Source organism: Stegodyphus dumicola, chromosome 10 (genome assembly GCF_044657685.1).
Source record: "Stegodyphus dumicola isolate Sdum_Otavi_A_Nest chromosome 10, ASM4465768v1".
In the NCBI taxonomy this organism is placed as follows: Eukaryota; Metazoa; Arthropoda; class Arachnida; order Araneae; family Eresidae; genus Stegodyphus; species Stegodyphus dumicola.
The window spans coordinates 46,937,409-46,958,355 of record NC_140777.1 but is presented as its reverse complement, the minus strand read 5'-3'; the positions used below and the strand labels follow the sequence as shown (position 1 = coordinate 46,958,355).

Below are 20,947 nucleotides of genomic sequence, written 5' to 3'. Positions count from 1 at the left end.
TTTCAATTAAAGGAACTGGAACATTTCTGAACACAGCTCTAGCAGAGGAAAACCAGGAAAGAAATATGACCAACTTTGAAAGCTCACATTAAATGATAAAATCTAATAATGCAAAGGATTATAAAACTGTTTATCATTCACACTAACCTGAATTTACGTTAACTGATAAAACATCCCATAAGACCACAAATAATGCTGCCAGGACCAAAATTTTGTCCATTCTAGCCGACTATTTTCTTTAAATGAGTTCATGTTAAGGGGCTTTTACTGTATTTTTTTCATCTTCTACCTGTCCTAAAATGCAGACCTTTTATTTTCTTTATATTTTGATACAGTCATTTAGCATTATATAATTCTGCTTTAATTCTTCTCCTTCTTTAGTGTTGGTGCTTAAATAAAGGGTATTTTACTTAATAGTTCTTTCAGAGAATAAAAAATCTTACCCATTCAATGTAGAAACACGATATTTTGCTTTTGAGTGACTTTGAGTTATGAAATGCACAACAAAAATATTGATGTGAGGACTAAAACTAATTGCGATATCTTTTAAACAGATCACAATTTGCATTTGGTTGTAACTGTGATGTTTGATTGAATCTCTCTCCATAAGGCTTCAAGCACCTTATTCAACTGATTTGACTTATTCTCATTTTCTCTCTTATTCGATATAGTATAAGATATTGTGCTGACAAAAATAAGGCTAGCTGATTAGAAAGCTTAATGAAGTAATATGGGCAACTGATGAGACATATTATGAAGGACCTTAATACAAAATATAAAATTCATGAATGCTTTGGATTTCAATGGAATGCATTTCTAGCAGTTTTTGTGATGCTATATTCGTATGTAGAATGGTACACTTTAAATTTATCTCATATTTCTACACAGAATGTGCTGGAATTTATGATTGATTGTTTTGGCATTATCTAATGAAACAAACCAAATAATTAAGTTCAGAATAAATTTGTAAAAAAAATATATATATATATATATATATATATATATATAATTATATTATTTAAACAAAAAGGCTCAAGTGTTCAACAATATATGCTATTAAAAATGCTATAAAAGATTCTTACTCTACTGCTTTAATTGTAATCTTTCCTTGCATACCACTGCTGAGACAATGCTGTTGGATGTGAAGGGCAGCAAGACGTAATGCAATATCATATTTCAATTCCGGAGCAAACCTTTCTTGTACTACATCGTTGCAACACTGTAGGAATAAAACATTATATTTTAAACCATACTTCATCAATTTACAGTAATTTCTTAGATAGGTTTTTCATTTATATGTTACAGTGGTGGCACCATCTATCAATGAGAAATGGAAACTAAGTTTCTTCAACAAGTATTGAACTGCTGAAATTTGGGTGTGTGAGTCTAACTACTGGATTAAAGGCATGCTCCATAACAGCATAAATATGTCATAGCTTATAAGTGAGCAAGTGAAACTGCTAGTTAGTCTTCTACTATATGCAGCACAATATTGAAAGCTACAGCTGTTATGTGAGTAAGCGTGATACATAGAGAGATGAGTTTATAAATTTAGATGACTTGAAGAACAGGTGTGGACAATTTGGTGAATTGAAAGGTGTTGTGGCAACTCTGTAAACATGTGTTGTACTCGCCAACCGCGCGCCGTTATCACTAACTGTAACCGAAGGTGATTTTGGCGACACACAGTCACGTCACGTCGGCGGTGCGGTTGGTCACTCGCTTTCCTCCAACATGATTGTCTGTTGACTGTAGTAATTAAGTTTTAATATTGTGATGTGATTAAATGTTTTTGTTATCAAAAATTGGCTCTTATGGCACGTAATGAATTCATCCTTAAAAGCACTGGCAAATTCCAATACGCATAGTTTGTTGTTGCACACAGCCGCAACCACGTGCAACAGTGTGTATAAGTCCCAACTGAGGTGTGTAAGGAAGGTACAGAGTTCTGAAACAGCAAGATTGTATTATATCAAGCTAGAGGGATCTGTTATACAAGATTTTCACTAATAGGTTATAGTAGTAGTGCTATCTATCACTGAGACCTAGAAGTTGCACAGTTTTTTTTCCCAGTTGCCTAGATGCTGAACAATCTTTTTCCAGTTGTACAGGTTTCTACCAATTTCTCACAGTATATGAATGCAGTATATTGAATTTAGTGCTGAAGGAGTCATTTTTAAGGGTAGGCACAGTAAAAGTTTCATTAACAAATTATTAGGCTTTCTTAAAACTGATTTTGTTTTAATAGTTACATATTTAATAGCATTTAACATTTTAGAAATGCTTTACATATGAATAATTTATGCACCAGAGTTCCTAAAATTAAAAACTTGAATAACATAATTACACAATGTTGTTGTCTGTAAGAATAAATAATGCTCTCAGTATTTCATTATTAATGTTCATTGTAATTTTTATATTCATGCTATTTGTTTGCTGTCACTAATAGCAAATAAATACATCTGCTGTTATTGAAAACAAATAAAACCTAGTTGATAACCATATATAAATCCTTTTTATTTCCCATTCTTGAATTACTGATATATTTATACCTTTAATAAACACATGCACAGAAAATAATCCCCATAAATTTCTAACATAAATATTCTTAAATAATAAAAACTATGTAAAGAATTTAATTAAAGTTTTGTGAAAACAGCTTATGAGTTGTAGTAAAGAATTTAATTAAAGTTTTGTGAAAATAGCTTATGAGTTGTAGTAAAGAATTTAATTAAAATTTGTGAAAACAGCTTATGAGGTGCCCTAGGTTAAATTAATTTTTTGTTTTGTCATATGCACTATGTATTTTTTTTTTAGTTTTTCTGGAGTCATAGGAACCTATCACATAAAACAGAATTGGATGCATCTTTTTAAAAAAAAAGTTTTAATATCAAGCAAATGAAACTACAAAGGAGTTTACATTTGAAAACACAAGCAATGTAATATACATTTGAAAACACTTGATTTCAGTATTAAATCACTTTTAGTAAACTGTGTGCTTTGAATACAACAATATTTACCATGACCATAATCATACACTAAATCGCTTACTTGCACATATAGGTATTCAAAAGCTACAGGATCTTTCTGCAGAAGATCATATGCATCTTTAGGAACAAAAGTGACACGGAAAACACAGCGGAGATGATGTGCGCCTGGCCGGGCTGCAATCTATAAAACAATGAATTTCTAAATGTATATACTAAATAATATGAGATTTAATTAAAAATATTATTTACTTCATGTTTTCTCTAGTGCATACTTCAACAAATTATATTCAATCTTCAATAAGCCCAACTGAAGGGAGTAGAGGAAAAAAAAAATATTTACTGAAAAAAAAATTAGATTACTTTTCAATTCTCATTTGAACTTACTGAAATTTTTGACTTAGTGTAGTTTAAATAAAATTTTACTGCTGCATGAATGTCACGTGGAGAAATAGGATTTATTGTTAAGAGTTTTTAAGTCAGCATATTTCCTCATATTCTCTGTCATTAACTTGAAGGATATCTTGTTTGTTAAGGTATAATTTAATAAATAATTCATAATCTCATTATTAATTTAATAAAAAATAACTAATTATTTAAAATTATCAGTTTTCAATATAAAAATATTTTTTCAGGAGCAATCTAAACAACTGGCATTTCTTGAGTGGAAGTATTAACAAGTACCAGTTACAAACAATAACAATTGGGCAGGATTAAACAATTTAACAAAATTAAACAAAAAAAAAAGGGTCTCAAATTAGTTTACTAATGCGGATTTATCTTGGAGCATACAGTGCAGCTGAAACCATTTTCCACAAAAAGGGGCCTCCAACATAAATTTTATATATCTAAGAAAAGCAAATATCATTAAAAAGCTGCAAGAGTTAAAACTCCTTTTTGTACTGAAGATCTGCAATGAGATTTTGCAAACATTTTGCAATGGTATCTGACAATAACACAAATAATTATTTCTAATTTGTTAATGAATTCACCAATGGACCATATAAACTTTGTCCAATTGCAGCAAAATATGTGATCAAATTTCTGTGATTACTCCACTGAGAAAATTCTCTCAAAGAGTTTTATGCATTTAAATACATTATTGTTCTTTGAGATATTTCTCAAAGAAGAATCGTGTATTCACAGAAATTACTTAAGATAAAGGCTTGACAACAGTCTCTGAGATGCTCTGTGTCTGTAAATCATCTTCAGAAGTAGCCTCCAGAATATCATTTCATTTTAGGTTCATTGTAAAAAAATTACCAGTATTTATATTATATACACTTAAATAAAATAAAATACTTGTATTAGAAAATGCACATTGAATGACAAAACATTTATGCTTGTAATGTCATCATCCAGTCTATTTAAATGCATAAAACTCATGCAAAAAAAAAGTTTTAAAAACATGATGAAATTTGACCCTGAACTTCTTCAATCATTTAATTTGACTGTGGTGAAAATTTATGTTATAAAAATATACGGTTAGTTTAATCTTTTTTCTCACTTTTACATTTCTATTATCATAAACTCGATTTATAGATGATATTTTCAGTTTATGTTTGGTTATATTTTTTTCATCTTTGTAAACAAGATTGTTATTTTTAATGGTTAGCAAATATTTAATTTACTGCATTCTAACAAAATTTTTAATTAATTTTTTTCATTTTAATTTTTCTTTATTTGAAAAATACAGTCTTCCAGAAGCTATATTTCTGGTTGTGTTACAAATAGTTAAGTTTAATAATTTAGGTTTTGGTTCAGTTAATATTCATTCCACTATATGAATTTAAAAGATAAAGCAGCTATTCAAGAATGTTACAGTGTTGATTACAAGGGAGCTTCAAACTTGTATATCTATCAGAAAGAAGACACCCAATGATGGAGAGCTATCAGAAGTATATCAGATTGCTAAAGATGAATTCATATCTGTATCCTTTATACAATTTCTGAAAAATGTGAAGTTTAGAAAAGAAGAGACAAACAAAGAAACAACAGAGTTATTTTTTCCTTTTAAGAGTTTAATTTTTCCAGAATTTTTATTATTTATGAAGAACATTATTCTAATTAGTGAGAACTAACAGGAACATTTTTCTAACCTGGTTGGCATTAAATACATTTTAAAAAACATGTTTTTTTGGTAAAAAATATCATAGATTTTCAATACTAAAAAAAAAAAAAAAAAAAAAAAAAAATTCTTTAGATTTCCAAACTTTCTTATTAACCTCTCAGTTAATGAATAAAACAAAACAACAAAAAAATTCTGATACCTTGGCTAGTGTATCTTTTGGATCTAGAACAGTTAACCTGTTCTTACGAGTGATTTTAACATGCTCCGTAGCAAGGCTAAAGTGATCTGGACACTTCAAGGACAGCTTTTCATTAAGGGAATTCAGGACATCCTGTAATCAAAGATTTACAATATTTGACTTAATTATACAATTCAGTTACAATAATTAAATTATCATGTATATATATGCAATAGCTATTCCAAACATTTAACAATATTAAAAAAATTTATTTATTTATTTATTATTATTAAAAAATTTATTAAAAATGTTATGAATAAAATTCCATTCTTGGAAATGGTAATTGATATATTCTTGTGTCAAACTGTAATGACAGCCTCAAACAAAGCTACAGACTAGATGCATAAATCTTTAGACAAAACAAAATAATCTTCACAGTGATTTAAATAACATGCAGTAAAAGCTCTATGCTCAGTTGAATTTTTGAATACTTTAATAATACTATAATTATTTTATTACTATATCACAGTGCCATTTTTATTTATGCTGTATTAAAAAATGCAATTTATAGAAAGATTGGATACCTGAACTGTCGTTGTACTGTCATACTTAAAAGACTTAGTTTGACCATTTTCCAAGAATACTTTCAGGACATTTGGTAGAAAAGGAACATAAGAATCCATTGGAGATGGCTATATAAATGCAATTAATATAAATTCATCAGTATGATTTTGTTATTCAAAAACCACATTAAATAATATTAATTCACCCTATTAACAAAAAATGCTTTTTGTAATCATAAATTAGTATTTTAGTTTTACCTATATTGTATATCTATATTAATCATACAAGCACACGACGAAAAGGATACTTACAGAGTATAAAGGCGATCCATTGATGACTACACCTTCTGAAAACCTTACTCTGGATGGATTATTTTTTAGTTTTGCTTTTTTGGCAGCAGTTAATAAAGCTGATTTTCTAGTTGTCTGTAAAATACAGTAAGTTCATTAAGAATCACAAATAGCTAATGATAAACATAAATCAATTTCATAAGAGAAATTAAGTACAGTCAAAAGTCTTTAATCCGGACTCGTCGGGACTTCGGCGATTCCGGATTATCGATTTTTCCGGATTATAGATCATCAGTTTAAATCTGGTAAGATGGCATGCAGAAATTATAAAATTAAAAATATGAAACCGTAATTTATAAAATAATGAGCAATTAGGATCTAAAGGGTATCAAAATTTACCAAAAAAAAGCTTAATATTTATTTGTTTACTTTATTAAACATTTCTTTCATTCTTTCAACGCGCGCATGCGTAAAGCATACATTACGCATATTCGAAATTAGAAAATTGCAACCAGGAAACTATTTGATGTGTATTCATGATATTTATAATGACGAGGAATTTGATTTAAATCATATCAAAGACGGAGTACATCGAAATTAAATACTACATTTAGTAAGGAATTATAAGCCGAATAAAATAAAAACATCTGCCCTGAAGATAACGATAGTGTTGACAAATCAACTTCCAGTTCATTGCGCGCCGCGACGTCCCCCCCCCCCCGCGCAGAGCAGCGTGAAATTGATAAACAGATTTCGGAACGGTTAGATAAACAAAGAATATGCCTTTATCCATTTTTTGTAGCAATTCGTTTTTTGTTTGATGGACATCGAAACATACTTTCGTTTTCTAGATCCTTTGGGAGCTCCAGCATCGGAAATTCTATTTGACATAATCGAAAGTTCAAGCTTACTTTTATAAAATTGCTCTTACAGTCTGCAAAAAATAATAAGCTGGATCCAATTCGAAGATTAAAGAACAACGCAATCATCAACATTAACTGAAATAGATAATTAGATAATTTTAGCTTATACCGTCCGTTATATATTAAACGCGCAAGCGAAAACGTATTCTGCACTTGCGCAGACGCATATGCGCAGTCGTAAATGTCTTGCGCGCACGAGTAAAACGCCTATGCGCATGCGTCAATGCGGCGCATGCGCAGAAAGATTTTAGCTTTGAGGTCCGGATTATAGATCATTCCGGATTATGGGTGTCCGAATTAACGTCTTTTGACTGTAATATCTATATGCCTAAACAATTAATAAGAAATAAAATATTGAATTATGTAAGTAATCTTCTATTTGTTTACATAATTTTATTGTTTTCTTAATTTACTAAACTTGAATTTGCACTAGTATTTTGTCATTTACCTTGATAACTAGTACAGTGACTAGAACAACCAACTTATCATGCAAGTGACACTGGCTTTCAATACAGATAAAAGTCTGAATGTTTAATATTCTTCTTTGTCTGCACAGAACAGAGGGAATAAAACCATCAGATAAAAACCTTGTCATGTCCTTGAGAGCAGAAGAAAAGAAACAATAACTGGACCTAACAGTTTTCTTCGATCAAATTGAGATGAGGTTTTATTCAGCAAGATAACAGTTTCATTATCATATGATTTTACACACATTTCTGCCCAATAACATATGAAGAAAGATGTTCACCTTACACTCATTTCTATAAAAAAAATTAGGATCAGATAAAAAAAAATCTCAAGATTTATGTTTCAGTTTGTCAAAATTATAATAGAAAAATTAACATGACAAGTTCGAAAAAATCTATAAATTTATACATTTATTTTTATAATTTATACATTTATTTTTAAAATAATAGAAAAATGAATTCTCTCGAGGCAACCGTCTCTGAAGTAACCATCATTTATGTGGTGATAATTAAATAACAGTATTACACATCATAAGCAATTATATTTTTGAAGATCGCCACCCTCCACAAAAAATATAAATAAATAGAATCATAGTTCAACTAGGAAAGGTTTCATTCTACATTAAAACATTTTCATTTCAAAGAACTAGGTTGTCAAAATGAATAGGCATGCTCGAGAAGGAAAACTAATAAAAGATAAAGCTGATGCTATAACGCTGAACAGTTACTATAGTTGAATCTCACGAACGCATTTGCAAGAACTGCTAGTTGTTGAATTTGACAGAGTAGAATTTTAGTAGTCTTTGACTTTCAGGTCACTGGATGGCGCCACCTGTGCAACTTCGCTATAATTATCGCGCAACACGCGGCACGTGTTCTCTAATTTTAATGCACAAAATAAGACTAAAGTTTAGGGATGCGCGTTAAACGCTGGGTATAAAAATAGTACATTTAAAAATAAGGAAAAGATGAGCATACAAAAATTAATTTTCTAAATGCACCTAATTGCTATTTATTTAAAAGAAATGGCATACTTTCCGAACTACGTCTACTGTGTTATATCTACAGACACCTCATCGAATTCCGTTTCATCTTCACCATCACTGTTATTCTGATTCACAGATCATCTTCCGTTCCATCTAGATTGTTAGATGTACTGCATTTTTAAGTGACTTCTGAATTATGTCGTGTTTAATTTCTTTCTATGCTTTTATTATTCACTCGCACACTGTTTCTAGACTGTCTTATCGCATCTGGCCTCCTTTTACAAATGTTTTTTTCACCTACAAGTGTTCTTCCCCCCCCCCACGTATTCCACTGTCGCTTTAAATTTTATGGATACACGCTTCTAAAGGCTGAAAAAGGCAGAATTAATGGGTTAATTTCCCCCCCCTGGAATAACTGCCACGTTTGTATTACACTCTTTCAAAAATTTCTTCTCATTATCCAACAGATGACATCTGAAAATGTCCCAAACTAGGACTTGCTAGATTGTTTAAAAAAATAGAATGCTTTTTCAAACATTTCTTAGCCATAATTTCACACAGTTTTCGTCCGTTCATGCTTTCTCGTGAACATGAATAAAAACACCATTTGAGAAATTGCATTTCGGCATCGCCTTTCTTTTAAATATAACCATGGGAATTTATCTTCCACCGTCCGGTAAGCATATTTCACAAGTGCACATCAGCGTAGCCACTGAGGGAGGGGTTTTGAAAATGGACCAATGAGCTACTATTGCTTTTGTGACGATAAATCTTCATGCACGTGAGCGTATATCGTTTACGTTCTAATTTGCATTTGTTTCGCGGCAAAAAATTTATGGCGTAGTAGAAGAAAATCTCGTAGTGCTTTCGCTTTAATTAATCGCTGACATTTCGCTTTCGCGATTTTTATCACGCATTAATATTTAGATTGATGTTCAAGGCATATTATCGCTGTTTACAACGAGAAAATGACTCAAGCTATAATTAGCCTCGAATATTATGCATTTACTTAACACCTGTGGATTAAGAAATATATAGTTTTTTTTTGAATAATTTTTCATACAGACTGCAATAAAAAGTGCTGACTTCTATTTACATGTATAATTGGTGTAAATATTTTTCTCATATGCATAATTTTATGTAAAGAGTCATTGAGTATCAGAGTAAAGTAAGTCATTGTAAAGAGTCATTGATAGCATTTGGACTTCTTCATCTTATTTACCACTCATTAAGTAATATTTCACATGGATATTTTTGCGGAGTATCCAAAAATGTGTTTGTATTTATTTTAAATTCTTTCAACCAGGTAGTTAAATCTTCACATTTGCTTATAGTTGATCTAACTTCGCAATGAAAATTTTCAGAAGAAATCGACGATGCTTTAATTATTTTGTACAGAAAATTGCGTGGCAAAATATTTTCAACCATTTTGCTTAAATCTTAAAGCGCGCGAAAGGTCATGTGACATGACACAAATATTACTAGAAGCCACATCCTCGGTGGCTATACAGTTGTGCACTTGGGAAATATGCGTCCTGTAAGCAGGAAAGCCCTATGGTGAGGTGAGAATACTACGGTATTTTTATGCGAACCGTTTTCTTCCTTTAACATCAATTGTTGTAATTTCCTATCATAACAAACATTACTAGAGTTTTTTTCATCCACAGTTCCAATATGTGAAAGCAAATAATTTTTAGCCTTCCTAGTTCAATAACATATTTCTAGAAATTTATCCATATGTTGTCCAAATTTTTCGGAAGCCTTTGCGAAACAATTATTTTTTCTCGTAAAGTTAAATTATTTCGAGTCATAAATCGACTACAGCTACTCAGAGTTGCTTTAAAGTTTCATTTTCATTTGCTACGTTGTTTCTTGTTACAAATAATCCATTCCGACAATTTTCTAGGATAGAGTCGCAACACTTTCTTATAGGTTAGGGCATTTCGTATTCCTTTAGGCAAATTTCACTTATACTTTGGGCCCACCAGCGGCCGAGCGAACGGGCTGGCTGCATAGGCGTTTTCGGGGTTTTCCCCATGTGTAACGTGTATACGAGCCAGTTTCCCTTAGAAAGTCCTCCACGAAGGCATCCCTCCTCTTAGGCAGATAGCTCTCGAGGCTTTGCCATAATCACACACACACATTTATACTTTGACATATTAATTATTATGATTCATTTTTCTACCATTCACGGATGGTGCTTTCACCAACGTCAAATACACTTCTGCAACACGATTTTTATTTTCTTTCGCAAACTGAATGATTTTACAGCATTTTAAATCAGCGCTGTGTTTGTTTCTTTTAGCAGAAGCCATATTTACTAGTCAGAGGAACACTAGATTAACTGTATTTCAGCTAAACCAAAGGCGATTTACTAAAACCTTCGATGTATTCACTTCAAAATCACGTATATAAGCATATTTTATATAATAGTCATGAACTGAATAGTCTTCATCAGATCTGATGCAAAGATACTGGAATTTTGTCTTTTTATATCAAATTGTTTTATGACATTTTATTTTCATTGCCACAGAACATTTGAATGAATTAAAAATTGTTCCATTATTATGGACGATTTTACTTTAAATTTAATGTTATTCCATTTGAGTTCAAATCATTTAATAAACATATGAAATCATAAATTATAATGAAGAGATGTGAATCTTGTAATGCTGAAAATTATTTCATGTATGGCAGTGCCTAGGAATTAAATAAAAGACATTATTAAATAAAATAATCTTTTTAGCCATTGAAAAGTTTTAATTCAAATATACCATTTAATTGAACAGAAGCTGAAGAAAGAGAAACTCCTAGTCCCTTGAACTCTTCGATCGGAAGTGCAATCTTATCCGAAATTATATAGTTGTGTGCGTACCGGTTCGTTATGGACTGAATGCACAAGTCGATAAAAGTTAGCAAAGTTTGTTCTTTTCTTAAGAAATAAAACAAAATGCTGAAATTTCCTCAGAGATATTCGTACAATATCGCAATATCTCACAATAATTATATTTTAAACTACTAAAACGTTGAATGGAACTCAATTCAAAACAAACGCAGAGAAAGCTAATCCGATCTCATCGGGAATTCGCTACAATCAATAACAGCACTAAGTAAACAATTGAATCAAGATGTTTTTCTTCGGCTTTTATAAGCTTTTTAATCCTGCACGAACCTTCTGGTATTTTCTCGTTTTTTCTGGATAGCAAAAGTGTACAATTACGAGATGTATATTTATGAAAATATTAAATGCGCGTGCTTCTGTATTTTAATTTTTCCGACGTAGCTTTCTATTCAAATAAGTCTCGTGCTGCATTGCACGGAAATATAAAACAATTTTTATTTCAATTCTAGTGAACATAGTAAACTACATACAAAAACCGTAAGAAGATCCTGTTTATTTCGAAACCCTAACATAACATACTTGTGCACACCTGCATTGAATACAGCCCACCCCTCTCTGCAGAATTATTTACTTCTTCCTACGATATACTGCGCGTCATACAGCGAAATTACATAAAAATTAAAAAAATACAGTTTGAAGTTATAGGTCGCGTCGTACACTAATGCACGTTATGCGCCCGATTATGTGGTATTTAAAACTGCGTACGGAATTCAACTGCGTATAAGATGTAGATACAGTCTGGAGTGAGATTCGATTTCGGAGGGAAGGAGAGAACGACTTAAACTACTAGATTTATTAAAAATAATTGAATAATCCTTTTTAAATGTCGATATGTGTTATGGATATTTAAAAAGGTTCATATGATTTGAACCCTTTTTTATCAACTTCAAAAGTCTGCGGACACCACATGACCTCCTTATAGGGTCTATCAAATCACACACATTTATTGCTGCACTTCATTTAAACTTATTTTCTCGAGTTATAATTGAACTGACCGATCCCTCATGGCAAGTTGAAAGTGACATAAAAAATCTGCAAATTTTGAAATTAAATATCCCGTCAATTTTTGTCGCATGGGCGTCAAACTTCTTAAAATTGTATTTTTTGCATAACGAGTATAAAACTTCCCCAAATAAAAGTACAAGAAGCGGGAGATCGTATTAAAAGTTAAATTTGTTTTTTTGTTGTTTATAAATTTGTTATTTCCAAAACGTTAGTATTTTCGTCATTTAAAACACTTCCGCCGTATTTGAAGGTATATGACTAAGATAAATGATTGCGAAAATGAAGATCACGTAAGGATTTTTATGTCGGGTAAGGGGGTCGATGTATATATATACATATTATACGTTTGATACTTAGGAAAGGGAGGTGCATAAGTAGATGCTGTAGCTGTCCCACATACCAATTTCAAAGTTCTACGTCTAATCGTTTTTCATTTATGCGAGATATATACATAGGTAGATATATCCTTTTGAATCCATTTTAGAATAGAGTGTCGTTTATTCTGTCCTTATGTGTAGATGTCGAGCAAAAGAATGTCCAAATAGATTCGAAAACGGTCAAAATAGATATTTGTGTTGAAATACAATGCTCGAAACATTTTGCGATTACAATAATTCCTTTAATTTGTACAAGGAAGTAAAAATTCTTATTTTAAATTATTTAATTTTTTGATCAACTATTATAAAATATTATAACGATAGATATATAAATGAAAATAAAAATAATAAATAAATAAAAAAATTTATTAAGAAATAAAAAATAAAATAAAGAATAATAATAAGAAATAAGAAATAAAAACTATTAAAACCAATAAAACAATTTACACTGTTAATAATAAAAATCTCAAATACAGCAGAAGCATGAATCATTAATCATTAATTAAGCAAGAAGATATATAAAATAAAAATTTGAATATGATAGATTTTTAATAAACTTAAAATTAAAATAAACTTAAATTAGATTCATGCGAAGAAAGGAAATATAGCAAACTAAGTACAATTCGTTTATCGTTATTTGCTTACTCATTTTATTTGTTTATTAGTCCAAAGGGTCAATTTGCCCCAAAGGATTATTAATTTCGTTTTGGCATTTTGCGTTGATTCACTATAAACTTTGATTCACTTTTTAAATTGTTGCCACTAAATATTAGAGCCCTGTGTTATATTTAAAGGAATTAAATAATGAAGAATCTGCATAAATGTTTGTATGTTTTTCGCATTGTGATTTTAATTTCTTTAAATATAACACAGGTCGATAATATTTAGTGGCAACAATTTGAAAAGTGAACCATTTATAGTGAAGAAACGCAAAATGCCAAAACGAAATTAATAGTCTTTCAGGGCAAATTTCCCTTTGGACTAATAAAGGTAACACACAAAACGTTTTAAAAAAAAATTCAGATTTATTTATTTATTTTATGTTATTTATTATCAAAAATGTTATCTTTTAACTAAAAAGGACTAATACGAAATCCAACTTTGTGATAGTTTTACTTACATTCGAATCTGTTGCTATACAACAAAATGTAAGTTTTTTTTTTTTTTTTTTTTTTTAATCTTTCAGATTTAATCTGCTTGTTATGAATTAACAAACAAAGCTATTCAAAATCAAGATAAGCTGTTTTTAAGAATATTATTACTTTCTTTTATATTCGAATTGATTTAAGAAAAATGCATTTAATTCATGATATATATATAATTAAAACATTAAATATTTTTACAGACTTACGTTATACCTTTTGCCGCTTTTTAAATATGCAGAAGATATGCAACGTTTTCGTTAGTCTATAAGTAAATTTACTTATTATCTTCGAAAATGCCTTCCCTATTCCACCTGGGCTATCTCCATCGATAATCTCTACTAATAAAGAATATTAAACTTTAAAGGAGCCCTTTTGGGTAACCGTTAATATGTAAACACTTTTAAATTAATTGCTTTTTTTGTTGAATTATTTAATTACTTTTTATTCATTTATCTGTCTACTTTTTCTTTGTTTAATTTTATTTTTTATTTGTTTATTATAATTTATTTGCTTGTTGTTACTAGAATTTATTTATTTATGCTTGGACAAATTCCAATTCAGCACAATTAATTAATTAGATATGTTATAAGTGCAGCAGTTCTATGGAAAATTTATTCAACAAATTTTATTCACTACAGGGATGATTATCATATTAGTCTGGATGGAACAGCGGTTACACTGCAAATCCGACAGTTAATCTTCAAAACTATGTTTGCATATTAATATGGTGAATAATCTTACAAATCTGATTAATAATCTTATTTGCAGAACGAATCCTCATGTTTTGAATTTATAATTCTATCTAAGCTCACTTCGAGGCTTCTACAATTAGAATTTCGTGTGGCCTGAGGAAGGTTGTTAACGGCAGTGAACAAAAATAAAAGGATAAAATAATACATAATTCATTGCTACAATTAAATAAATTGCACAGATAATTTAAATAGTAATAAATTACGTTAAATGAATGATAAATAAGTAAAAATGAAATTGAAACATCACAGAATTTTATTTATAAAACAACAAATTAACGATAGTTAAAGAAAAGTATCATCACAATCGAATGAAATTAATAAAACAAATATAAGATCAGTCAATTAATACTAAAAGAAGGTGACCGGAAAAATGCCCACAGGAAAAACGCTCACAGGTATAAATGCTCACAGGTATAAATGCTCACAGGAAAAAAGCCCACACAGTAATATGCCCACAATAGAAAAAAGCTGACATGGAAAAATGCTCACTTAGAAATATGCTCACACGGAAAAAAGCTCACATAGATATATGCTCACATGGAAATAAGCCCACTGATAAATAAAATACGCAAAAATATCCTTACATTAATCAATCAATAAATTAATCGATTGGAACATCGTACACTTACTTAAATGTTTCAAAGAAAAATTATTTAAATTACCAAAACATCTATGATATATATGTACTATAGATATATCAAAAACTGTATAACTTATGTGATTTAGTTGCTATATAAGATTAACAAATGAGCCGGTTTTGAATTAGGAAAAGAGAGGAGGAAGGAAGAAAAATGAAACAGAATATACAGCAAAAAATTATTACAAATTTAATTGTTAAAAAATAAAATAATAGTAAGTATATGTTACGCATTTTATAATATAAACATTTAGAAGAATAAGCAAATAGAAATAATTATTTTATTTAAATTACGTAAAATACCTTTTTATATATAAATCATCTATATTTCACATAAACTTATAAGGTATTTCTCCCGCCTTCTTAGCATGCCTTCTTAATGCGGTAGTCTGCACGCTGGGTGCGTATTCCAGAGGTCGGTGGTTCGATTTTCGGCGAAGGCTTTGCTCATTTTTCGCATCTCCTGTTTCCAAAATACCTAATATCTCTACAGTGGCGCCCGCACTAAAAGGGTGGCGGATGATGACTCTCTACACCTAGGATTTGGCGATTGGGTCCCCTAAAAAGCCCAGTTGCCCTTTAAAAGAGGGGAGTATATAAGGTATTTCTTCCGCCTTCCTAGCATGCCTCCGTGGTGTGGTGATCTGCACGCTGGGCGCGTATTCCAGAGGTCCGTGGTTCGATTCCCGACGAAGGCTTTGCTCATTTTTCACATCTCCTGCTTCCAAAATACCTAATGTCTCTACACACTTATCGAATATTAGCTAATATATGTACATATCTAATTTTATCATCGATTTCGTCATAGTTTCTTACATGATTTGTGATTACCAAATGTAAGTTTTCCCATTTGCCTTTTTTACTTCAGTACGCCCTGTATTTACAATAGTCAAATAAAAACCACATACTAGGATGGATACAATTAAATAATGAATTTAGTACCTTATGAAAGCTTTCTAACAATTTTTGGTTTTAGGACATTTTTCGAAGGCTGCATCATAATGATTCCGCACTTCGATTGGAAACTGTGGTCTTCTAGAACATTTTTTGGCTCCAAACTTAAATAACTACATTCAAACATCAATTTCTATAGATACACATGAAAAGTATGCAAAAATAAATTATTGGCAGTTAAAGAAAAAAAAAAAAAAATGTCGTTCAGGGGGCAGTGGTATAAAATGTTACAATACATGCAAAATTTTACTATAGTTTTCATTCTTTTATACCGCCCTTGGATAGGTTAATATGAGCATTTGTCCAATAATTTTTTCAAATGATCAAATAATTTTTCTTTAAAAAATCCAAGTAGGTGTACGATGTTCAAATCAATTAATTATTGATTGATTGATGTAACGATATTTCTACGCATTTTATTTATCAGTGGGCTTATTTCCATGTAAGCATATATCTATGTGAGCTTTTTTCCGTGTGAGCATATTTCTAAGTGAGCATTTATCCATGTGAGTATTTTTCTATGTGGGCATATTTCTGGGTGGGCGTTTTTCCTGTGAGCATTTATACCTGTGAGCATTATTCCTGTGGGGTTTTTTTTGCTAGAACCCATAAATGTTATAATGGAAAAAATAAAGGAAGCCATTTTAAAGTGTTATTACTGGTGAGATAAAATTGCTTCATTAACTGGCTTTTAATATAGTTCTTGAGACATGAGGAGAGTCCAAATTTTCTTTACCAGATGGTCACGGCCCATAAAAATTCCTCTTACTGAATGGATTATAATTCGACTCAAGAATTTTGAAATCCCCAGGAGCATACATATTAAAAATATATTATGGAGCATACATATTTCTAATATACGTATGCTCATATATTAGAAACAAACACATTTACTTATTACTGAATTTAAAGTATATGTGTATGTATTTACTTTAAATAAAGCCTACATATTTCTAATATCATTATGCAGCATACATATTCCTAATATTTGTACGCTCCATAATGATGCCTGACGACAAATCGACGAATTTATTTTGGGGAGAAATTGTGAAGTGGTTAAAAGGTCTTCCAAAAAAAAAAGCCCCTAGCTTTAGGCAGGTAGCTCTTACTTTAGCATAATTTAAATAATCTACTTCTAACCTGAGCGTAATTAGGACACACAAGATGAAAATTTTACAACACATCGACTATTTCAATTAATAGAATCTGTATTTCGAATATGTGATTCACAAAATATATAAAAATTATATATATTAGAAATAAACTGGAAACTGTCGTCAGGCATCATTATGAAACATACATTATTAGAAATTTGTATGCTTCATAATGATATTAGAAATATGTATGCTCAATTTAAATACATACACATTTACTTTAAATTATATGATATATATTATGGAGCATACATATTAAAAAATATCAGAAATATCTAAAAATACAATTTAATATTTAACTTAGAATATTAGAAAATATCAGAAATTAACTTATTTTAGGGCTCCGGTGCACTTCCGCTAAAACAGCATATAAGCTATTTGAATACGGCAAAGTCATGAGGGCTAGCTACCTAAGAGGAAGAAGCTCTTCGTGGAGAACTTCCTGCGGGAAACTAGTTTGTATTGACGATACAAATGGGAAAGACCGCGAATATCAATTAAGTAGCCAGCTTGTTTGCTTGGGATTTAAACCCAAACCAAATCGAACTGCCAGCATTCAGAGGTCTTAAACATTAGGGCAACTAGAATTCCGAATTCATATTAAAACTGAGAAGCACTGGAGCCAAGCTCCGCTGAACTTAATTTCAAGCTTGGACCACTTAAGATAAGGAATAAAAACTTAAAAAATAATAAAAACTGGAATTCTGGCATCCTCTCTCTACCTTCAGTGTTTTTTTATAGGTTTTAAAATTGAAAGATTTAAAAATAAAGTACATAATTAGTCTTATTTAAAACTGCATTCTAAAAACGAGTCTTTAAAAACATGTTTTGCAAATTAACAAAACGTTTGTTAATAGAGAGAGGATGTCGGTATTTACTCTAGTTCCAAATGAAAAATTAAAAGATGTTCCGTGTGTTCAATATATTCATCTAGCTGATCTTTTCTTTGATACGTCAAATAATATTGATATTACTATAGATACCATATTTTTTACTGTATTCTATATTTGTTTACATTACTACTCTACATTTGTTCCTGTTTTGTTACCAGATTAAGTGATCAATCATCAAAACAAATTAATCGCTGAAGATTAAATGTTTAACTTTCTTGTCGCCGCTAAAAACCTCCCGAACGTCACTTACTTTAGGTCTTACTCTATATTAAATTTAAGTATTTAAGAATTAGACCTTGACTATGAGATCAGATATTTCTGAGAAGTAAAGGGAATCCTTGAGATAAAAAAGGGAATACTAACAACTGAAAAAAAAAAATGTTTTGCGAATCAGATTTTCGAAATACAGATTCTATTAATTGAAATAGTGGATGTGTTGTAAAACTTTCATCTTGTGTGTACTAATCACGCTCAGGTTAGAAGAAGATTATTTAAATTATGCTAAAGCAAGGGATATCTGCCAAAAGCTAGGGGCTTTTTTTTATGGAAGACCTTTTAACCACTTCAGAATTTCTCCCCAGAACAGACTCGTCGATTTGGAAACTGTTGTCAGGCATCAACAATGACACGCACCTCTCGTCAGCCTTAAAAGCGACTTAAATCGTTATCTCACAAAGAAACTCTTCGCTTCGTGTTTTTCAGCCACCAGAATGAGGCTAAAACGAAAAGAGGAGACTTATGACTTAATTAGTCACTTTCTCTTCAGAGCGAGATTGTATCAGAATCATACAAATTCACTCAAAAAGTAGAGAAATATAAATGCACTTTCACCCTTTTTCAGCTGGCATTACAATGGAAACTACTGCTCATTTGAAGGCATGCCAAAAAAAAAAAAAAAAAAAAAAAAGAGCTTTGTCCTTTTTTTTTTGGATCTTGTCAGCTAATAAAAGGCGGAAAAACATTTTTATCATAAACTGCCAGTTTCAGAGGCAAAACGTTTACCATTGAAGAAAAAAAAAAAAAAGGTAGCAAATATTTCATATTATATATATATTTTTAGGACGGTGAAATGGTTGAAGGAAAGTGTTTTGTAGTTCCCTTACACATGGAGAAACCCGAAACTCCCATGCAGCCGGCCGGCTCAGTGGGACTTGAAACCTGGCTCGAATACCAGTGTTAACGGCAGTTTACTCCTCAGCAGCTGATGAGTTTGGGTTACATTAGTGCTTTTTACTTTGAAAATTATATAGTTCTCATCTGACTTCATTTCAGTTTGGTCAAACGCGCTGTAGATAATCTAAAATCTAAATACCTATAAGAAAATACTATCCATTTTCAATAAATTTATTCCTGAGTATCAAATGATTAAATAAAATACAGTCTTTGACTGTAAAATGTATGTCAGAATTAATAACAATTTCTGTCAATGAGAAATAATCTTTAAAAGAAATTAGCCTTAAACCTCACGTAAAAACCTTTCTGAAAAATCATCTCTTGGCCTGACAACCTGGTAGATACCATTTTACATAACGTGAAAATTATTTAACATGAAAATGAATTACGTGAAAAAATGAATTTGGTATGTTTATATACTTTGTTTCTTTATTAAACTGCCAACAAAATTATAAAAATAATATATAGAATTTTTCGGTATTTTTATTAACAGACAGAATTCAGTGGCATGTAATATATGTTGTTATTTTAACTAAATTGCTTACATAATTTAATTAGCTATGATACATAATGAATATATTGTTGAATTATTTTGTTATTTTAAAGAAATTGTTGAGAAAATTGTATAAAAAACTATAATACATATACATTTACTTTAAATTCCTTCTGTATGCAACTTGTTCAAATATTGAATGAATTATCGTTTACCAATTACTAATACTAGATTTTTGTTTTCGTGTGTGCTTTAAACATTCAGCAACAAATCGCATTTTATTAAGTCTGAGCCAAAGTAATTTTCTATTGTCAAAGCCGTTACAGAAGTCAAGTACAGTGGTTCTTCAATGTACGTCCGCGTTGAAATAAATCCAACTTTGTATATGTACTCTTTGGAAGCGAAACGTTTTGTCTTTTATACGAGATTTGTTTGAAATACGACTCGAAAATAAATTTTGAGCCCATTAACAATATATTTTAGGAAAGTTAATGAGAAGAGTCAAACAGCGAAGAAAATGGTTAGGATCACCATGGAGGGAAAAAAAAAAAAAAAAGAGATCGTTGAAAAGTATGAGGATAGCAAGAGTATCTTGAACGTAGATACTGCATACTGTATGCCCGGTACGATGGTGTTTACGATTGTGAAAAACAAAGACGCTGTATAATCGGTTAAAGTTACAAATGGGTAAAATTCATTACCAAACAAAGACTAGAGACGTTATAACATGCTGAAAAATTGCTTCTAATCTGGCTAGTTGAAAAACGTTTATGTGTAGTGCTCCATTTATGTACAGGATATATTTCACGCATTTCATATGTGTTTTACTATTAAAAAGTGTTATAATAATAACAAAAGGAACTTTTTTTTCTTAGAAATGGATTAATTATTTCCCCTTTAATTCTTATCGGAAAAGTTCATACATTATACGACCAAGGATCTGGAATGGATTGAAGTATGTGAAGTACCGCTAATTACAATGCATTCAACAAATAA

The 20,947-nt window shown here is 30.5% G+C and overlaps 1 protein-coding gene across 2 annotated transcripts in view; it reads right to left on the bottom strand.

The window, feature by feature from the left end:
* The window catches only part of LOC118197886 (uncharacterized), a 265,749-nt gene that overhangs the window by 43,920 nt on the left and 200,882 nt on the right, over positions 1-20,947 (bottom strand). For both annotated transcript variants that reach the window (XM_085824920.1, XM_085824921.1), the window contains exons 6-10: positions 6,112-6,225; positions 5,821-5,928; positions 5,258-5,389; positions 3,052-3,171; positions 1,083-1,219 (exon numbers count right to left, since the gene is read on the bottom strand). In XM_085824920.1, the coding sequence (XP_085681046.1) occupies positions 1,083-1,219; positions 3,052-3,171; positions 5,258-5,389; positions 5,821-5,928; positions 6,112-6,225 (611 nt within the window). The remainder of the gene's footprint in view (positions 1-1,082; positions 1,220-3,051; positions 3,172-5,257; positions 5,390-5,820; positions 5,929-6,111; positions 6,226-20,947) is intronic.